Below are 20315 nucleotides of genomic sequence, written 5' to 3'. Positions count from 1 at the left end.
TGCAGGCACATCCTTGTGCGCTTCAGTGTGTGTGTGTGTGTGCTGGGTGTCCTTTTGCAAACAATAAACGACTGTCAACATATGCGCGAGCCACCCGTGCACGCGTCTCTGGAATGGCGTGCGAATTATTGCCCAGGAAGATATGACATAAAATTTAATGAAATGTTCAGAAAATGCTAAAATCCATGTTCTCGGCTCCCCCAAGTGTGTGTTTTCCAAAAGGGGTGTAACTTAAGTGGAAATCGAAATCGCGGCGAAAACGTTGTTTAAAGTCAAGTTGGGTCAGATTTTAAGTTCCTTCAAGTATAAGGACATAGTGTCCAAAGCCCTAAATCAGAATATCACACTTGAAAATTTGAAACACAAAGTTTAGAAAATACTAATAATGATGTAGCAATATTATTAGGTAGAGTTATTTAAATCGTAGTTAGATAATTGGTAAACTACATAGAAGAATACGAGAATACAACATTTAAGGTAAGAATGATATCGTTATTTGGCCATATTCATATGCTATATAGAAACACACACACATATTTACTTAGGTATGAATATGTTAAATAAGCACAACATCGATAGTAAAAACACGCTATAAAGGACAGATCATGCGACACCAATAACACATCAAATTAGGGGTTTTTGCAAGTTGGTAAAGAAGATTTGTACAGCACCGCATAGTTAAACTTGAAAATGATCCTTTGAAGAACGAACAAAATAGCATTACAACTTTTGCTTTAAATCCGCTTTACCAACTTCAATAGCCACTAAGTCTGCAGATATATTCCAACCTTATTCTTCGATCCCTCGCAATATCACTGGACCTGCCACGCCCCTTTTAGGAGGCCCTGAAGCGGCATACTTACTGACACTCAGAGGCATTAGAGCACTCTGCAGATGACTGAAGATCTGGCGGTGGTGATGGTGGTGACCCAAACTGGCACCGCTGAAGTACAGGTGGTTCTGGTGCAGCGACAACTGCTGATGGTGGTGGTGGTGATGGTGGTGGTGGTGCTGCTGCTGCTGCTGCAGATGCTGCTGCTGCTGCAGGTGGTGGTGTTGCTGCTGCGCCACAGAGTGCTGCTGATGGGCCATCAGTTGCTGCTGCTGCTGCAGCTGCGCGTGTTGCTGCGGGTGTTGCTGCGTGTGGTGCTGGCCGAGATGTGGCTGCTGCTGGTGCTGCGACTGGAGGTGCTGCTGAGGCTGCTGCTGTCCGTAGGCGGCGTGCTGCTGCGGTGCTGCGGCTGTTGCTGATGCCGTCGGCAGGGCCACCACTGCTGCTGCTGCCGCCGCTGCAGCGGTTGCTGTTGCAGCTGCTGCCGCCGCTGTTGCAGTCGCCGTTGCTGTGGCCGTGGCTAGAATGTGATGATGGGTGGTGGTTGAGGATCGGTGCTGGCTCTGGACCGTATTGAGGCTGTGAATGGAGGCGTGCACCGCCGACTGATAGATAATACCGTTGTTCGACATGGCCGTCATCGACTGGTGATGGGCATAGGCAGCCATCGTGGGCGGCACTCCTCCCATCGTCGGCTGCACCGCCGCCGTTGCTGCCACCGGAGCCAAGGGCAGCGATCTGTAGCCCGCCATGGCTCGAAGTTGCAATTAAGAGTTAACTGTTCACTGAACTGATCACTGATCACTGTAAACACTATATATAGTATATGTACTATGTGTCCGGATATCGTTTTTGGTCCGCCTGGAGCGTCTGATCGCTTGGGGATACGAGAGTTGACTGAATGGAGCGACCGCAGCGGATTATTTCCTACAATTTTGTCGTTAGATTTGTAAGTTGTATTATATTTTTCTCAGCCATAAATTAGTGGGAGCAGTAGATTTTAGGCTTAGTTCGGGGTTGATAATGTCACTCCGTGATGCTGATAAGGTAGGCCGCCTATCTCGACATCTCCTTCTGTGCATCTCGAGTCGTGTGTCAACACAAATCTCAAAACAAGCGGCACTGAAATTTCACAAATTTCCTGGACAACCGAACCAACTATGCAAATTGTTAAATATTTATGTACTGTATGTAACCTAACTTAAACGTAATTTTTACACTTGTTATTTTTATTTTCCCTGCTGACGAGCTGAACCTTGAACCAAAGTTCAACCCAAAAAAAGTTGCCTAAGTCGCTAGTGAGCTTGGCCAATTCCAAAAAAATGTATATATTTATCCGGGTTATCAAGTGACAGCTGCCAGCTAAAAAACTAGACTCAGATAAGCTCTAGTCTCGTGTCCCTAAGCAAGGTCCGAGAATTTCGTGATTCGTGATTCATATTTAGCCGGTGGTATATCAAAAACAAGTCTTATCTTAATTTTCCTTAAAATATATGCCATACAAATAGGTTTGTTTGCACTAAAACACCAATTAACAACAGCAATCAACCAATAAATCACTACATAAATAAACATCGAGTACACATAAAACACATATGGGTAATATACATATACATATACATTTATATGGTCCAGAGATCTTAAGTACACCAATTTAAATTGACCACACAACATCGAAAGGAACAACAACCAGAACGGAAAGCAAACAACAAACAGAGCCGAAGGGGCTTGAGTGAAGTGTAAACAAATTACATAAACAAATTGAGGCAAATTGGAAGATTCAGCGAGCGAGCTCTCCCGATTAAATCATGTTTGTGTAAACCTTATTGCCAGATCAACCAGTCTGTGGACACTTAATGTCGATGCACGGCCAACTACTGGATGCGACATCCTCACGTAAGCATGGCGATGTACGTAGAGCGGCACGTAACGTATCTGGATGTTCGCGCAGGGCCAAGAGAAAGCCACGTCCGACACGCTTGGCCAAGGTCTGTAAACTGAAAACTGAGAACTGAAAACAGAAAGCGGAAGGCTGGCGGCTGAAAGCTGGCAACTGGCAACTGGCAGCGGAAGGCAAGGACATTCGGCTGGCCGACAGGACACGAGTCCTGCTGTTCGGGCCGAGTTATGGCATTTGGGCCCGGATTCGTCGGCTGCCAGCAGCTTTAAGCCTAAGCAAGAGCGAGCGAGAGGGTCGGCGAGATGATGGATTCAGTAGGGGTGGCACCGGGGGATAGGTCTGCTCCCAAACTACCGAGCATGTGGGAGGCAAGGTCTGTGTCTTTAGCCAAATACAAGCAGCAGCTTATGTTGAAAGAATTCTACAATCTACAATCCGTTTAGCAATGCCTTACAATAATGCAAGTTTGAAATACTCCTATGCCTAACCGGTGAATAAGCCATTAACAAACGACATTAGCCTAATTTCGGCGGAATGCCAAAGAGCTGTGTGGGTTGGTCCACCAAAGTTGGCTGGGCACCTACACACTTCTTCTATTGCACAACCATATTTAGGGGTTGTTCCCGACCGTTAGAGACCTGCGCAATAGATTAACCCCTGCCGCCGACCATCGCCCACCTAAAACGGAGAGGTTCGTTGTCGGCTCCACTTGGTCCTACCCCAAAAGAGCCAGCGGAACCAAAACAATAACAAAGTCCAGGAGGCACGACAAGAAAGGAATCCGCGGCGGGGTAGGTGAGGCATTTGCACGTGCCTGGAAAGCCTTCGCACACCTTCCGGTGGGCAGTCAAGTTGGCGCTGGAATTTTTAATCAAACCTGAAGCGCAACTATGCCACATGGACACGGACGCAGCTGCAACACAGGCCACAGTTCGTGAGGTTTATTTCATATATTTGTGATTATAAACATATATTTTAGAGCGATATTAATATTACGCAAATATTTGGGTTATTGATAGAAATATTACAGCGAAGAATTTCGATATTACTCTAGCTTAAAATGAAAGCGACTAAGTGCGCTAAAAGTTAGAAACCCTTTTGTAAATGGGTCAACTACATGGTGTAAATGCACCAAAACAGAACTTTAATTTGTTCAAATGTTGTAGACGAACATTTTCTAACTATTAGGTCATTAACGATTTAATTACCCGAAAATAGCCCAATCAGACCAAATCCTCGTTAAAAGATAATTATTATTATAAGCGATTACATTCGCTTCACAAATTCCTATTGTTTCACTAATAATTTGTTTCTTTTTTGGCAGAGAACATGGAATTGAAATAAAATATGTTTACTTTAAATCCTACGAACCCTTTCCAACAACATAAAGTAAATAATTCAAAGTAACCTGTATTCAGTATATAATTAAACTCGGTTTATAATTAACAACGTTCTTGCCATTTATAGTTATTTTTGGCTCGACTAATATACATTTTAGATTTTAACTATTTAATTTAGCTGAATTGTGGTTGATTTAAAATGGGGTTTCACTTCATTGAATATTCATTATAACTGCCTAGACATGAATAAATTTAATTAAAAGTTGTAATTCTACAACATCTTTTTAGCTGTAAGCATGTAAATGTTGGCTTACTCTTTTTGTATCTAATAGATTTTAAGGACATAGTTTGAATCTTTATCAAATGATTCCTCTTTCGTGTTGCATTTTAATGTTTCACTCAGCGAACAATTTAACGGTTTGATTATAAGGTTCATTTAAGTGAATCCGACGACTATCTGATATAATCGGGCGACTATGATATATGATATAATCGCGGGACGATTTTCCAGCCAGCTCAGTTCTCCATTCGTCATCTAGAAGGCATGTTAGCAGTTGTGATCTTTGTCCTGGTGCTCCTCACTCCCCTGCAGTTGGAGGCCAAGTTCAAGAGCCTCCACTGTACGAACTACGATAGATCCTATGGCGAAATACTGCTGTGCAAAATCAAGGCCATCAATCGGTACAGGAACTCGATAAGTATCCAATTCAGGCAGTTGAGAACCGTCAATAATGTCCATGTTAGTGGAACTTTTGCCCCATTTCCCTAAAATGTTAATATCTTTGTGTCTTTCGTTAGATGCGTTTGGAGCTTTTCAAACGAGCCAACGGCTGGCGACCTTTTCTGTACAATATATCGTTTAATCTGTGCGATTTTCTATCTAAAAGAAACAATGTGATTGTGAGCCTCGGATACGAGTATCTCAAACCGTACATCCCAATCACGAACTACACTTGCCCGTTTAAGGTAAATGCTTTTTAGTAGCAGAAAACCAAAAATCGTTTAGAAACTCACTTTATATTGCAGAAAAATCATTTAATTAAGTGCACCGACCTGGAGTTTGATATCGAAAAGTTCCGTGTTCGATTTCCTATAGAAACCGGGGAGTACGCGCTCCAGTTGAGCTTCATTGTCCAGAGGAAAGTCACGTTGACACTAAATGGATCCGCAGAATACTATAACTATCGAGAGCACTGATATATATAGGTGCCCAAAACCGAATAATTTTTCCAAAGTGGTAACACCAGCACATATATGTAATTTTCCGAGCAAGAAGAGAGTGTGTAAATGAATATTAATTAAATGTTTTTTAATTATTTACGACGATATCTGATTTTTTACGACAATAAAAGTTTGAGTATTTAAAAATCCATTAATTCTGCAAGTGTTTCAGACGGTAAAATATTGCCTAGATTAGTTTTTTATTAACTTTTGACCAGTCATGTTGGCTTTGGTGTTTTTCACTCTTTTGGTATTGACCTCAACGGAGGTTGATGCTAAGTTCAAGAGTCTTCACTGTACTGCGCTTGACCAAGATTTTGGTGAATTTTTGCTTTGCAAACTTAATGCAATCAGTCGGCTTAGGAACTCAATCTCTGTGCAATACAAGCTAAAGCAGCCCGTTAGCAAATTATTCGTAAGTTATGGATTCCTAATATATATATAGATATAAAATATATGTATGATTATAAATATATTTTGTAGATTCGCTTAGAGTTCTTCAAAAGAGCAAATGGCTGGCGACCCTTTCTCTATAATTTCACCGCAAATCTGTGTGACTTTCTTGCTCGTAACAATAACGTGATAATAAGTATTGGGTACGCCTACCTAAGTCCATATCTTGCCAAGAACTACTCGTGTCCCCTCAAGGTAATTGTTTCTAGATGAGTTAACACCTTGGATATATGTACATATGTACCTTTAATGTGTTTCAGGAAAACGAACTATTGGAATGCAAAAACTTCGAAATGGATATTAATAATCTACGCAATCGATTTCCGGTCGAGACAGGTCAATACGCTCTGCAGTTAACATTTTTTGCAAAGAATAAAGCCGCCTTAACAATAAATGGATCCATCGAGTACAACAATTACAGAGAACACTGAGGAACCAAACTATAGATTATGCAGCTAACAGCAGACATATTTAGCTTCAAGATGATGTATAACTATTGTTATAATTAAAATATTTGAAAATCATGATAAAATATATAAATATTTGTATTATTATTGTAACTGAAAATCGGATTATTGTTTATAATAAAATCTAATCTAAAAAATCTAAAAGGTTACAATTAAAGCTAGGAATGCAGATTTTATAAACGTTGCCGCAGCACACGTTACATTCAAAAACTTGTCACGCCCACAAACAGCTCAAAACTGACACGCCCACACTTCTGAACATTTTTTTTAAAATTTTGTTTATTTTCATTAATACTGTCTCTGCTATTTTATGTTACTACAAATATATCTTCTGATCTATAAGTTTAATAAAGCGACTGCTCTATCTAAAATGTGGTTAGGATATGTTGCACTTCGCACAATTCGTCACTAAACTGCAGCCTCGCTTGCATAAGCATCCGAAAACAAGGAAAACGATTTTGGGAAAATAATGTGTGATTAGAGTTCTAAATGAAATGCGGCACAAATGGTCAAAGCAAATCAGGGCATGGCAAACACGGACTAAAACTGGGTAAAAGAGCAAAGAAAACAAGAGGCAGGACTTTGACACAATAATCAAACGAGGTGTCCTGTGTGCAAAGGAAAAACAAGTGAAAAGCAAGGGCGGATGGTGGGCGTGGCAGCGTCAAATTAGGCCCAGTGTTATCTAATTAGCCACCTACAGGACGACACCTTTCAGGAGCCCACCTGTTCGCCGCCCCCGCTTCCCATTTCTTTTTTAGTCCTGTGTGAAGTGGTGCCAGGCGCCGGCCATCATATTTTGCAATTTAACTCACACGAAAAGATTGTTGTCGGCCCTATTCTTTCTTTTTCGGCCAGTTTTTTTCACTCATTTCTGGCACTCACTGCCATATCTTTTCCATTTTTTTCCCATTTTTTTTTGGACGCGCTCAAGTTTCATAACAACGGAAATGCAAAAGTTTTGTGCAAAACAAAGCGCCAACTTTTTTATTTCTCTTGGCAATTATGTGCTCAAGGAAAGAGACAGAGAAACGGACTCAAATAATGATAATGAAGCACACAAGGCTCGTCATCCAAAAGGATTTTGGAAGAAAAATGCACAAAAAGTGGCAAACGAATTGTAACGCTCTTTCTGATTTTTTAGAACTCCTTTTTTCGACTTGACTTGCATGCAAAAGTATCTCACGGATCCACATGTGTGTGGGGGGTAATTTGTTTAATTTGCTTGCCTTTCGGGCGCAAAAAAAAGTGATAGAAGAGCTCACCGAAAGGCAAATTTCGTGGCTTTATTTCAGTTTGCTTTTTTTTGAAGTTTGGCCGCCTTTTAGCTAATGGCCATGGTATGAACGAATATGATAGGATAACAGGAGGAACAACAACTGGTGCCGAAAACTAAAGCCAAACTAAATTAAAATATTTTAAATTCAGAGCCGGCCAAAGTTTTATCAATAAAATGCAAGCGGGCAAAGTCGTCTGCTCACTGGGTATTTTTTGGCCGCTTTGCTTTTACATTTGTTTAACTGCAAATCAGATAGAGATCTTCTAAAAGTCTGCATTCAACACGGATATAAGTACACATATGTACAGTCGAACGGCAATTGAAACATCAGCAATACTTGAGCTTCGCAATATGTCGACAGCTCAACACCCGCACTGAATGGGATGTTGCCTTTGGCCATAACTCGAATCGGGCTTAAAAATCACTTAGACACTTCGCCCATCGTTCTGGCCTGTCAGCAGAATCGCCGGCCAAGACGACACTCGTGTATCGAGTGCAATAATCATCACTGCTCCCCCACGAGTGCCGAATTTCGAATGCCGCCTCAGCACTTTGCCATTGCCCGTTTCCCAGGGCGTTGCTCGCCAAACGTGGCTAATCTGCTCCCTTCGATCTCCAAGGAATTTTCAGAAAATTTATTAAGCTCTGCCAAAATGCATGGGCAGGGTCCTCAAAGTAGTTGATCCCATTGAAATAGCTAAAATGCTCGTCGAAATAGAGGATTACAGAGTACATCTTCAAGTTCATAAGCTTTCATTGGAGATATTTATATAAAGTATTATGTATAAGATATATGATTAATCACATTCCCATCATAAATCATTTAAATACCTCAAAATAGGATTTTCCTTGGCAATTGTATATATCGAATTTCCCAAGTTGCATCTTTCAATTGGTTCAAATTGGCATCTTTGAAAGTCTTGAAAACTTTACGCCCAAAAGAATTGATTTGTTTTCATTTCTTTTTTGTTGTGTTCCTTAAGAAATCATTGAGCCGGGCTCCACTTGCCGCGGCTGGTGGAAACTTTCTGATAACTCGTAACTTGTTACTCAGCGCACACAGCGCTAATGAAGACGGCACACACACAACAAACACAACAAGGGGTGTCTTATTGGCTGTTTGTTTTGTGATGGCCAAGAGCAGAGCACCGGTCACCAGGGAGCAGCAGGCTGATTCGGGTGTTAAAATCAATGGGATTCACAGCTGAGTGCAGCTGAAGCCCCGAGGGGGCGGTCAAGACGTTCCTCGATTTAATTGAATAATTGTGAGGCAGGCCACGTTCGCCGAATTCCTGGTAAATCAGCGAAAATTCCGTAACTAAACAGAAATAGACGCCAGTCGCCCAGAGAGAGAGCCCCAAAATAGGCAACAAAGATGGGGCACAAAAGCCCGGGAAATCTTCAGCCAGGAGACTGCGTCAGGCTTTGTTTTTCGGTCCCGATGCAAATGCAGCTGCAGCTGCAACACCTGCCGAAAACCCCGCCAGCAATTTATGCGCCGCATTTGAAATTCGGTGATACCAAATCCTCGAGACTTACCGTTCCCAAGTGGCACATTCGTTTGCGTTGTTGTCGATTGTTGCTGCTGCTGCTCGCTTGTCACCGCGTTGGACAATTTATTTGATGTTGTCGTTGTGGCCGGAACTGGCGCCGCTGTGGTTGTGCTCGTCGTTGCCTCCAGCTTGCTTGCTCCATTAATGGCCACCGTGGTGGCGCTTTTTCCCAGCCTAAGTATGGTGGTGGCCGTAGATGATGTTGCTCCGGCGGAAGCGGCTCCCCCGCTCGAGACTGTTGTGGCTGCTGCCGTCTTGAGCTTGTGCAGCGCTCCTGCCACGCCCTTGGCCGCCTTCGTGGTGCGCGTCACGCTTAGAATACTTGAGGTGGCAAGACTGTTGCCATTTGGCGGCGAAGTGGCCATGGAAGTGTTGGTTGCAGAGGACGAAGCCGTGGAGTTTCGTATGACCAGTATGGATTGAGACTTCTCCAGACGCTTCAGCGTTTGCAGCACAAAGGGTGACTTGCTGTCGCAGTTGCTCTCGGAACTCAGGCTGCGTGTGGCCTGTAAAAGTGATGGAAAAAGTTAGTAAAATATAACACAAATATCACTGCACATCTCTTACATGTTTCAGCATAAAGGGTCTCTCCACCATCTTGGTTTGCGTGGCGTTGGCCTGCTTGGAACGCTCCTGTGCCTTTAGAACGCTCTCCAACTGACTGGCATTGATGGGGGTTTGCAGAAGGATCGTGTTGCTGCTGGCCTCCTTGTTGTTGCTGTTGGCCACAATGGAAATGGTGGAGTTGCTGCTGCTGCTGCCGGCTCCACTCGAGCCCTGCACAATGGTCTTCCTAGCCACCGTTGTCGCCGTGGGCAGCTGGTTGAGCGTGATGGCCGTGGAGGAGTGGCTCTTCTCCTGCTGCTGCTGCTGTTGTTGTTCGCTAAGCAGGCTGAGTATGTCCTGCTTGTTCTGGATGATGATCTGGCCATTCTCGTTGCGAGTGCCGCGCAGCAGGATGATGTTGCCGCCGCTCGTGGCCTGATGCTGCTGCTGCTGGTGTTGCTGCTTCTGCTGTTGCATGGCCCCGATCTTGAGCTTGGCCGCTCGCAGGGTCGTCGTTGTACTGGTTGATGCTGCTGGCTTTGCTGATTTTGCTTCATTGCTGCTTAGCTTGCCACTGCTCTGCGATCGGATCAGGACATTTTTAGAGTTGATTTGGCCTAGAAAGGAATAACAATCGTAAATCAGTCTTAAATAATCAATTCAATGTACATATATAAAAAGTATTTATTCAGGTATAAAAACAGAATTAAAAATGTACATCCTAGAACGTCTGCATATATGATATAAAAAAATTAAGTCTTATTTATATATTTTTAATTTATCTAAACAGCGTGTTGGTTTCATTTTTGGTGTAAGTGCTCCTGTAACATTTTGTTCTCGATTTCTCGAATTGAGCAATTTCGAGTGGCCCTAAAAAGCGGACAGCCCCATTGTATGCAAATTCAATGGAAACTTCATGAGCGGCGCAAGATTTATGACTCCATCTTGATCGAATTTGGAAAGCCTTGCATTAGAAGCGCATGTGACAGCGGAGGCAGGAGGCGTGGCTGCCATTGTTGCACTTTCCCAGGGCCCGTAAAAATGAACTGAAAGGGACGTCGAGCATTACGTATACGCGGCGTATGCCTAGAGCGGTCAGTGGCTCGGACACTCCATTCTGTTGGCCAACAATTGGGGAGGATGGGCGGTAGCCAAACGCTAAATCAAGCGAAAGACGACATGTTTATGGCAGGGACGAAGGACTACTTAGCCGACGAGCCCCAGCACAAAACGCAATAAAAGTGCAACAAACAAACAGCGAGTTTTCAGCCAAGAAAGGAGGAGAAAGTAATGGGGTAGGTTCACGGGTGTAGGCAAATGGGGGTCTCTGCCCTGGCATGCGTTGCCAAATATAGACTCTCAAGGCTGAAGGCGACACGGAACGTAAAGTGCGCGCCGGAAACATTTCGAAATGTAGCCTAAACACTTGTCCGGCTCCCCTGCTTTTCCCGCCTCGACCCCGCCGCCTGCATCCAGCACCCTTCCCTGGCTTTTCCACACCCCCAAAACCATGTGTGTTTGTTTTCGCAAAAACGTGCGGGTCATAATTAGCCGTTGACGCCGCCTTCAGTCGGCTGTGCTTTGGGGAAAAGCGGAAAAGCAGAAAAGCGGACAGGGGAAAGCGCCACATGCGACCATCTGACCCCAAGTGGACAAGTGTCTGCGCCCCCTTCGCCTTCCTTGGAGTGTCTGTGCGAAAAGGTCGCCTGCCGCCAGGCAAAATAAACCGCCTGAATTGGACCAGGATCGGAATAGAATAGGTGGGGCCACTGGCTGTTGGCTGGCCATCCATTCGGGCGCACATACTTCATTGTAATGTATGGCAGACCAGCCACAACAGCACGGAGATCCCAGGATTCGGGGCACTCGGGGATCAGGCAGCCGCGTAACACATAAAACACTCTTGGCTAAAGCTTCGCATATTTTTGCTTTCGTCGCGGCTTTTGATGTGCAACGAAACAGTCACAGTGGGCACGATAATTGTTAAATTAAGTAAAAAAAAATATTCAAGATATTCAATATAATGAAAACCAGAAGATATAAACGGAATTTTGTTGTAATTACTTTAAAATTAATTGGCTTTCAATTAATATAAATTTTTAATACTTTTTCTTATTTATAAATGGGAAACAAATAAAAACATTTTTTAAAATGCTTTTAAAACTTAATATTCCTATAATAGGGTATATCAATTTTGTTGAAATATTTTAAAAAATGCTGGACCTTAAATTTTGTTTGGTAACAGGATTAAAAAAAAAAAGTGCTATATTATCCCACTGTTGTACTCCACGTGCTTTACTCTACTTGCTTAGTTGGGAAACTGGGGGGAAACAAAAGTTTCTGGGTAGCTGGACAAATTGCAAGTCTATTGAATTTTTATTAGAAGCATAAATCAAAAAGCGTTAGATTTGCCAGCTGGGGAAAGAGTTCGATAAATATGTCAATAGATTCTGCACATAGATAGCCGCCAAAGGGTTAAGAAAGAGGACAAATCAAAGATTAGCAAGCCACAAGAACTTTCAATGGGAAGAACACATCAAACTTTTGATAGGCTTTATCAGTCTGCAACTGATTAGTACTCTGGGTCTAGACATAAATATTTATTATTTAAAAAAAGTGGTGAACGTCTTGGACTTTTCTGTGACTACTTTCGAATCTTTTAAACAATCTTTGTTCATAAACATTTACGTCACTAGTTTTGTGTGTGGAAAAGGAATGTTTCCATTTATCTTATCTATACTCATGAATTTATGACAAACTAAGATTTTGTTATTAACACACTTAAAATTCGAAGCCCGCCAATCGGCATTCACGAGCAGAGTTGCCATATTTATGTTTAAAGAACACAGATAACAGCTGATTGCTTCTATAGGAATTTTCAATCAGACTCTCCCATATTTTAGCCAACTTTGCAATACTTTAGATGAGTGTAAAACTAACGAGATTTAAGTATTGCCAGGAAAGGCGTAATAAAGCACAGCGGCCACCAATGGGTTAATGGCCCAGAGGAACCCCCAACAACGTGAAGACAAAACGCAACGCAAAGCGAAACACAACAAAACAAAAACTAATTGGAAAACCAATATCGAGGAGAGCACGGTTATCAGGTCGAAAATCGGGAGATACGTGGGCAACAGCACAGATATAACTTACATATATGCATGTGGAAGAGGGATGGGTGGGGTGGTAGGGGGAGTTGGGGCTAACTTACTTTGGAGTTTCAGTGTGGAAGTTGAATTAGAAGTAGAAGAGGACGAAGCGCTGGTGGAAATATCGGCCACATTTTCCATGTGCGCAGCTTTAACAACCAATTTTAGAATGCACTACTCTCCTAGCGGTTGGCACATTTATTTCGCTTTATTGAGAATGCATTTTCATTTTTGCACACCAGCTCGCACGCACACACACACAGGTGACATGGGCGCTCGCACACGCACACAGCGACACCGAAATCGCAGAACTCTGGGATATCGAAAAAAGGTAAACAAAACTTTTTCACTGCCTCCCTGTGCGCAAGCCGTGGAGTCCCTTGGCGGATTTCGATGTGCTTCAGCTGGACGATGCATAAAATGCAACAAAAATCAATAATATCACCGTTTCACACACGAAATTATTAAAAAAAAACGATAGCGAAAATATTTTGAGCTACTCCAAAACTGTGTGCATGTCAAACTGTCAAACATATGACGGCAGAGTTGCCAGAAGTTGCAAGGGGCGAGCTCCCACGAAACTAAACGACGATGAGCTTGAATTTTTCAAAAATGATAACTTAATATACAACAAGTATATAATACTTTACAAATCAATAAGCTTGTAAGCTTAACGAATTGCAAGTCTCTGTGCGCTATAAATATGTTTAAACTATATCTAACTATCTGGCAGCACCCCATGGGTTCCATTTATCGGCTCATCGGTTGTGCACAGGTTGGTGTAGAAGTTAAGATGACAACGCCAACATTCATTTATCGAAAATCGGCACTAATTTTAAAATTTCAAATTGAATTTCAATTCCGTGTTTTGTCGGTCTGTTTTATACCTATTTTCCTTCCGTTTAATTTTAAGAGCCGCTGTGTCCCGCCGACGTCCCGCCGTGTCCTTCCGACGGTCCCGCAGTTTCCCGCCGACCTGTCCCACCAACTGTCCCGAAGACTTGTCCCGCCGACGTTCCAGCTGTGTAGCGCCGACAGTCTCTGAAGGTGATGGTCCCCACCATGACTCTTCACAGATCCCGGCAGAGATCCCTCCATGTTCCGCCGTGTGTTTATGTACATACATATGTACATACATGTTTAGGAAACAAGCATTCTACCGTTTACATATGTACGTTTCAACGAATCTAGTATACAATTTTAGTCTACGAATATTTTAATTTCAGTCCAATCACACAAATATTGTATATTAGTACGACTCCTCGTAGCTAGTACTACTACCGAATATGTTAGACATAGTGTGGTAAGCTCTGCTATCATTTTTAATAAATAAAAGATATAGATTTATTGAATTTTAATGCTAAATCTGTAGTGGGCACACCGGATATCCTGCCACACGTTTCCGATGCTCGAAAGATATAGTTTTTTGGCGCTGGAATTTTAGAATTATTTTGTAAGTTTTAAATAGTTGTATTTCAAAACACTGAGTTTGGTAGGCTTGGTCGTGAGCAGGAAGTTCTATTGTTGCGATTTTTGTTAGAACCTAAGGAAAATATTAAACAGCATTCTAGTTACACTGCTCATGACAGACTAGTTCATCTAAGTTCAATCATATCTACCCTCATGATTTTGAAGATCATAAAGTTTAATGTCAAAATCCTTGAAGGGGAGCATGCAAATGGGAAGTAAAATGGGCGTAAAATATAAGTGACATTTTGTGTAATTCGTATATGTATATACATATATATTGTATATATGTATATTGTAAGCTATCGAAATATATGTCTGTATGTATGTATGTACATACAGCCCTTGAGACCGTCTATCTTTGATAGGCAACGACTTTCGCCGAACTTTCCTTGGATTTTTCCAGCAGCCGACCCCGCGGTTTTCCGCCCCTCCTCGCTGCCCGCCGCTTCCCTCGACCAGCGGAAGTCTCGCGGCTCTGGCTCGGCTCTATCAAAATCAACGGGCGGCGACTGAAGCGAACACAGAATAATTGCCATAGCTGTGTGCCAGCGCCAGTGCCAGTCAGTGCCAGCAGTTTGAAATCGACGACAACATCAGCAGCAACAAGCATTGCAACAACAGCGGCGGCGCGGTGATAAGTCGGCTGCTGGCTTGTTATTTTATTGTCGCTTTTGTTGCACATTGAAAATAATACACAAAATAATTGAATTACTCGAAATGTGTGCATGTCCGTGTGCGTGCGACTTGCGTATGTATATGTGGGTGTGTGTGTGTGTCGTGCCTTTATGGGGGCGTTCAGGGCCCCGCTGATAAGCGATGATCAAGAGGTAAACGAGATAAGCGCTGCTCATTTGCAAGCACAGGCAACACCCGCTAAATGAACCCGCCAGCTCGATAATCCGTGATATCAGAAAAAATAATATTTGTCTTCTGAATTCTCTTTTAATGATAATTCGATGGAGATTGTAGATTGTTATTATATAAAGCAGGTCAATATTTACTTATGGGAAGCATAATAATTTTATATGATTTGTTATATTTATATTATTATTTTATTATATATTATACGATATTATAAATATTTGCAATATTGCAAGTGTACATTACATGGCTGGTTATAGCTTAGCATTGGAACTAATCCGCATCGCGTTGCTTGTTTGATTTGCATCTTTGAGTTTCTTATTTATATGCATTTTGAGGCACTTTAACAGTACTCCCCACTTTTGATTTCCTACAGTGTTCCCCGTGCTCGGCGACATGTGATAAGGAGCGTGTTCACACATGAACACGAATATATTTAAAGACTTACAATTTTGGGCTCCGTTCATATCTTATGTAAATGAATCGAGAGCGATAAATTATATTTAGGATTTTGTTATCTAAGGCGACATGGGTGCATTGCTCAAAAACATGTAATTTAAGTGCACACTACATGAGTCAGTCACTTGAGATCGTTCCCCGCCTCCTAAAATAGTCCCTTAGTGGGAGACCACAGATAAGGTCCTCGCCGCTCAAGATAGGCAGATGTGCCCGAGCGTGGGACCTCGATAAGGCGGGGACTATTTACTTAGGCCTCTGCGTAGGCCATTTACTTTAAGATGCGATTCTCATGTCACCTATCTAAACCGAAGATATTTCCAAATAAAACCAGTTTCTTACAAAAACTCAACGAGTAAAGTCTTCTTATTTGGGATTTTACATTTGGTCAATCGAGCCTTTAATCGACTCTGCAGTTTCCCCCTACCAAAGGTAAGGAACTCAGAGAAAGGCCAGCTCCTTTAAGCATCTTACAGCTAAAGGTAGCAAAAATAAGTGACTCTTGTTTCCCCCTACCAAAGGTAAGGAACAGAGTATAAATATAAAAAGCAAAAAGATACAAAAGAATCTTTTATGTTTTAAAACAAGCACCTTATAGTCTATAGCTAAAGGTTGCTTTGTGTACCATTATAAATTGTGGTAAGGCGTGCTTGAGGCCATACATCAGCAATTGTGAAATTAAAAAGTGCATAACAAAAGTGCCTTATAAATGCTCTAATAGCATTAAATCAGCTCATAAATAGAGTGCAGTGTATATGCCATAAGAGCATAAATTAAATAAAAAGTGCCTGAAAACAGTGCCTTATAAATGCTCTAATAGCATTAAATCAGCTCATAAATAGAGTGCAGTGTATATGCCAAAAGAGCATAAATGCCGAAATAAATGGCTAAAAAACAAAAAATCTGACTGGACTACAAAAATAATAAAACGTGCCAAATAAAAAAAAAAAAAAATCATCTTTAAACATCGACGGAGCCTTAAAGAAGAGAAGGAAGTCAAATTCAAAGGAGCTTCTACCAGCAGCAGAAGCAGCAACAACAGCAGCAGCAGAAGCAGCAACAGCAGTAGCAACAGCAGCAACAACAGCAGCAACAGCAGCAGCAACAACAACGACATCAGCTAAGTCAAAACAAGAATTTTCTGTTTATCCAAACACACATATATATATAAATACATATAAAATACATATACACGTACTATATATATTAAGAAATTACAAAAAATTTTCAAAATGATGTCAGAAAAGACTATTCAATTCCTTAAGAAGCAGTCCGAAATTATTTTGGAAATTAGAAAGTTGGAAGTAAAACCAACATTAACAGATGTAGAAATTCTAAAATTAAATGAGCTTCAAAAATGTTTCATTGCTAATCATAGCAATTTGTTAAAGATCGGCGTTGTCGATCATGAATATTTTAACGCGAAGCAGTATGATTTAATAATGATGGTGTTAGAAAAAATTAAAAATAAAAATGAAAAAATTAAGGGCGAGTCGGTAGAAAACACTTTCCCTAAATCAAACACTGTCCCTAAATCAAACCCTCCCCCTACATTAAACCTTGAAATGTGTGGTCACCCTGAAAAAGAGGGTATAGCACAAAACAACGCTTTAAAAGTAGAGCAGGCATTTCGAAATAATGTTGGCCAATTTCGAGTATATCTAGAAGATACGTCTAAACTAATAGACAGTAGTCCAGATTTCCTTAAAATAAGGAAAAATAAAATTGAATTTTTATGGCATAAAATAGATAACCTGATTGAACAGGTGAATAGTCATTTTGAGAGCTCGCTATTCGAAGAAGAAATTAGCGAACTTGAATTTGACAAACAAAATATTATTACAGCCATTAATAGTCGACTCAGTGGCACAATAAATAAAGCTGAAATGTCGACGGTTGTTAAGGCGGAGGAGTTACCAACCCTGCCTAAAATACAGATTCCCACTTTCTTTGGTGATTCCAAAGAATGGGATCTTTTTAATGAACTCTTTACAGAGCTCATACATGTGAGAGAGGATCTCAGTCCTTCTCTCAAATTTAATTATCTAAAGTCAGCATTAAAAGGAGAAGCCAGAAATGTGGTTACTCATTTACTGCTCGGCTCTGGAGAAAATTATGAAGCCACTTGGGAGTTTTTGACCAAGCGATATGAGAATAAAAGAAACATATTCTCAGATCATATGAATAGGCTTATGGATATGCCAAATTTAAATTTAGAATCCAATAAGCAAATAAAGACATTTATTGACACGATTAACGAGTCAATTTATATTATAAAATTAAAGGCACAATTACCAGAAGATGTGGATGCAATTTTCGCTCACATAATTCTTCGGAAATTCAATAAAGAATCACTCAATTTATATGAAAGCCATGTTAAAAAGACAAAAGAAATACAGGCACTTTCTGATGTCATGGACTTTTTAGAGCAAAGGCTCAATTCTATATCATCATTCTCACAGGAAGTAAAACCTGTAAAGAAAATGATTAATAATAACAAGAATACAAATTATAGTGACAATTGTGCATATTGCAAACTACCAGGGCATTATTTAATTCAATGCCATAAATTTAAAATAATGAATCCAGCAGAACGGTCTGACTGGGTAAGAAAAAATGGGATTTGCCTAAGATGTCTGAGGCATCCGTTTGGTAAAAAATGTATAAGCGAGCAGCTTTGTTCGACTTGTCGTAAACCTCACCACACGTTACTTCACTTTGCAGGTCATAATCCAGAAAAAGTGAATACGCGTAGAACAACAGGTCAAGCCTTGTTGGCCACGGCCTTGATTCAAGTAAAGTCGAGGTATGGAGGCTTTGAACAATTAAGAGCATTGATTGATAGTGGCTCTCAAAGCACAATTATTTCAGAAGAGTCTGCACAGATTCTAAAATTGAAAAAATTTCGGTCTCATACTGAAATAAGTGGAGTATCTTCCACAGGAACGTGCATCTCCAAGCACAAAGCGGTTATTTCGATAAGAAATTCTCCGAAAAATTTAGAAATTGAAGCAATTATTCTCCCAAAACTTATGAAGGCACTTCCAGTCAACACGATTAATGTTGATCAGAAAAAATGGAAGAACTTTAGATTAGCCGACCCCGATTTTAATAAACCGGGTCGCATTGATCTAATCATTGGAGCAGACGTATATACTCACATTCTGCAAAATGGAGTTATAAAAATAGACGGTCTCCTTGGGCAAAAAACTGATTTCGGGTGGATAGTTTCTGGATGTAAAAAATCCAAAGGAAAAGAAACCATTGTAGCCACAACAATAGAAATAAAAGAGTTAGATCGCTACTGGGAAGTGGAAGAAGAAGAAAAAGATGATATCGAGTCTGAAATCTGTGAAAATAAATTTATCAAAACGACAAAAAAAGATTCAGATGGGCGATACATTGTGTCAATTCCATTCAAGGAGGATGTCACCTTAGGAGATTCAAAGAAACAAGCGATAGCTCGTTACATGAATCTGGAGAAAAAACTAAAAAGAAATGAAAAACTTAAGGTTGACTACACTAAATTCATGAATGAATACATGGATTTAGGACACATGATTGAAGTGAGTGATGAAGGCAAATATTTTTTACCGCACCAGGCAGTGATTAGAGATTCAAGCCTTACGACCAAATTGAGAGTAGTTTTTGATGCTTCAGCAAAAACTACGAATAACAAAAGTTTGAACGACATAATGTGGGTTGGGCCACGAGTTCAAAAAGATATTTTTGACATTATTATTAAATGGAGAAAATGGGAATTTGTTGTTTCGGCAGACATTGAAAAGATGTACCGACAAATTAAAATAGATAATAATGATCAAAAATATCAATATATTTTATGGAGAAATTCTCCAAAAGAAAAAATTAAAACATATAAATTAACCACAGTCACTTACGGAACTGCATCTGCACCATATTTGGCTACCAGGGTTCTGGTAGATATTGCAGATAAATGTAAAAACCAAGTTATTAGTGCAATAATTAGGAATGATTTCTATATGGATGACCTAATGACTGGAGCTGATTCGGTAGAAGAAGCTAATAAATTAATAACATTAATTCTCCATGAATTGCAGAAAGTTGGATTCAACTTAAGGAAATGGATTTCCAACAATTCCAAAATATTAACCACTGTGGAGGACACAGGGGACAATAAGGTTCTCAATATTATCGAAAATGAATGTGTTAAAACTTTAGGACTAAAATGGGAACCTCAAAATGATTTATTTAAGTTCAGCGTAAATTGTAATGATGAATCAAAAAATATAAATAAGCGCGTTGTGTTATCAACGCTAGCAAAAATATTTGATCCGTTAGGATGGTTGGCACCAGTCACGGTTTCAGGAAAACTTTTTATTCAAAAACTTTGGATAAATAAAAGTGAATGGGATCAGGAATTATCCATAGAAGATAAAAATTATTGGGAAAAATATAAAGAAAATTTATTATTGTTAGAGAATATTCGAATCCCAAGGTGGATTAATTCAAACAGTTCTTCAGTCATTCAGATTCACGGATTTGCGGACGCCTCCGAAAAAGCATATGCTGCAGTAGTCTATGCTAAAGTAGGACCTCATGTTAATATAATAGCTAGCAAAAGTAGAGTCAACCCTATAAAAAATAGGAAGACAATTCCCAAACTCGAGCTGTGTGCAGCTCACCTGCTTAGTGAATTAATCCAAAGACTAAAAGGATCAATTGACAATATAATGGAGATCTATGCTTGGAGTGATTCCACGATTACCTTAGCATGGATTAACAGTGGTCAAAGTAAGATCAAATTTA

General features: G+C 40.6%; 3 protein-coding genes across 11 annotated transcripts in view; 2 read left to right on the top strand and 1 right to left on the bottom strand.

Moving 5' to 3' along the window:
- Positions 1-13252, bottom strand: part of LOC117135565 — a 33838-nt gene extending 20586 nt beyond the window's left edge. For 7 of the 9 annotated variants that reach the window (XM_033295876.1, XM_033295872.1, XM_033295873.1 and 4 more), the window contains exons 1-3: positions 12803-13252; positions 9613-10208; positions 9032-9551 (exon numbers count right to left, since the gene is read on the bottom strand). In XM_033295876.1, the coding sequence (XP_033151767.1) occupies positions 9032-9551; positions 9613-10208; positions 12803-12881 (1195 nt within the window). In that variant the 5' untranslated portion in view covers positions 12882-13252. Of the gene's footprint in view, positions 1-863; positions 1600-9031; positions 9552-9612; positions 10209-12802 lie in introns of those variants that run through there. The other 2 variants (XM_033295878.1, XM_033295880.1) reach the window with 1 other exon arrangement.
- Positions 4617-5269, top strand: LOC117135568. Its single transcript, XM_033295883.1, has 3 exons — positions 4617-4811; positions 4871-5038; positions 5099-5269. The coding sequence occupies exons 1-3, from the start codon at positions 4617-4619 to the stop codon at positions 5267-5269; spliced, it is 534 nt and encodes a 177-aa protein (XP_033151774.1).
- Positions 5514-6177, top strand: LOC117135567. The gene is made up of 3 exons (XM_033295882.1): positions 5514-5708; positions 5777-5947; positions 6007-6177. The coding sequence occupies exons 1-3, from the start codon at positions 5514-5516 to the stop codon at positions 6175-6177; spliced, it is 537 nt and encodes a 178-aa protein (XP_033151773.1).
- Positions 13253-20315: the final 7063 nt, after the last annotated feature.

Source organism: Drosophila mauritiana, chromosome 2R (assembly GCF_004382145.1).
Source record: "Drosophila mauritiana strain mau12 chromosome 2R, ASM438214v1, whole genome shotgun sequence".
In the NCBI taxonomy this organism is placed as follows: domain Eukaryota; kingdom Metazoa; phylum Arthropoda; class Insecta; order Diptera; family Drosophilidae; genus Drosophila; species Drosophila mauritiana.
This window is presented reverse-complemented; position numbering and strand designations above follow the sequence as displayed.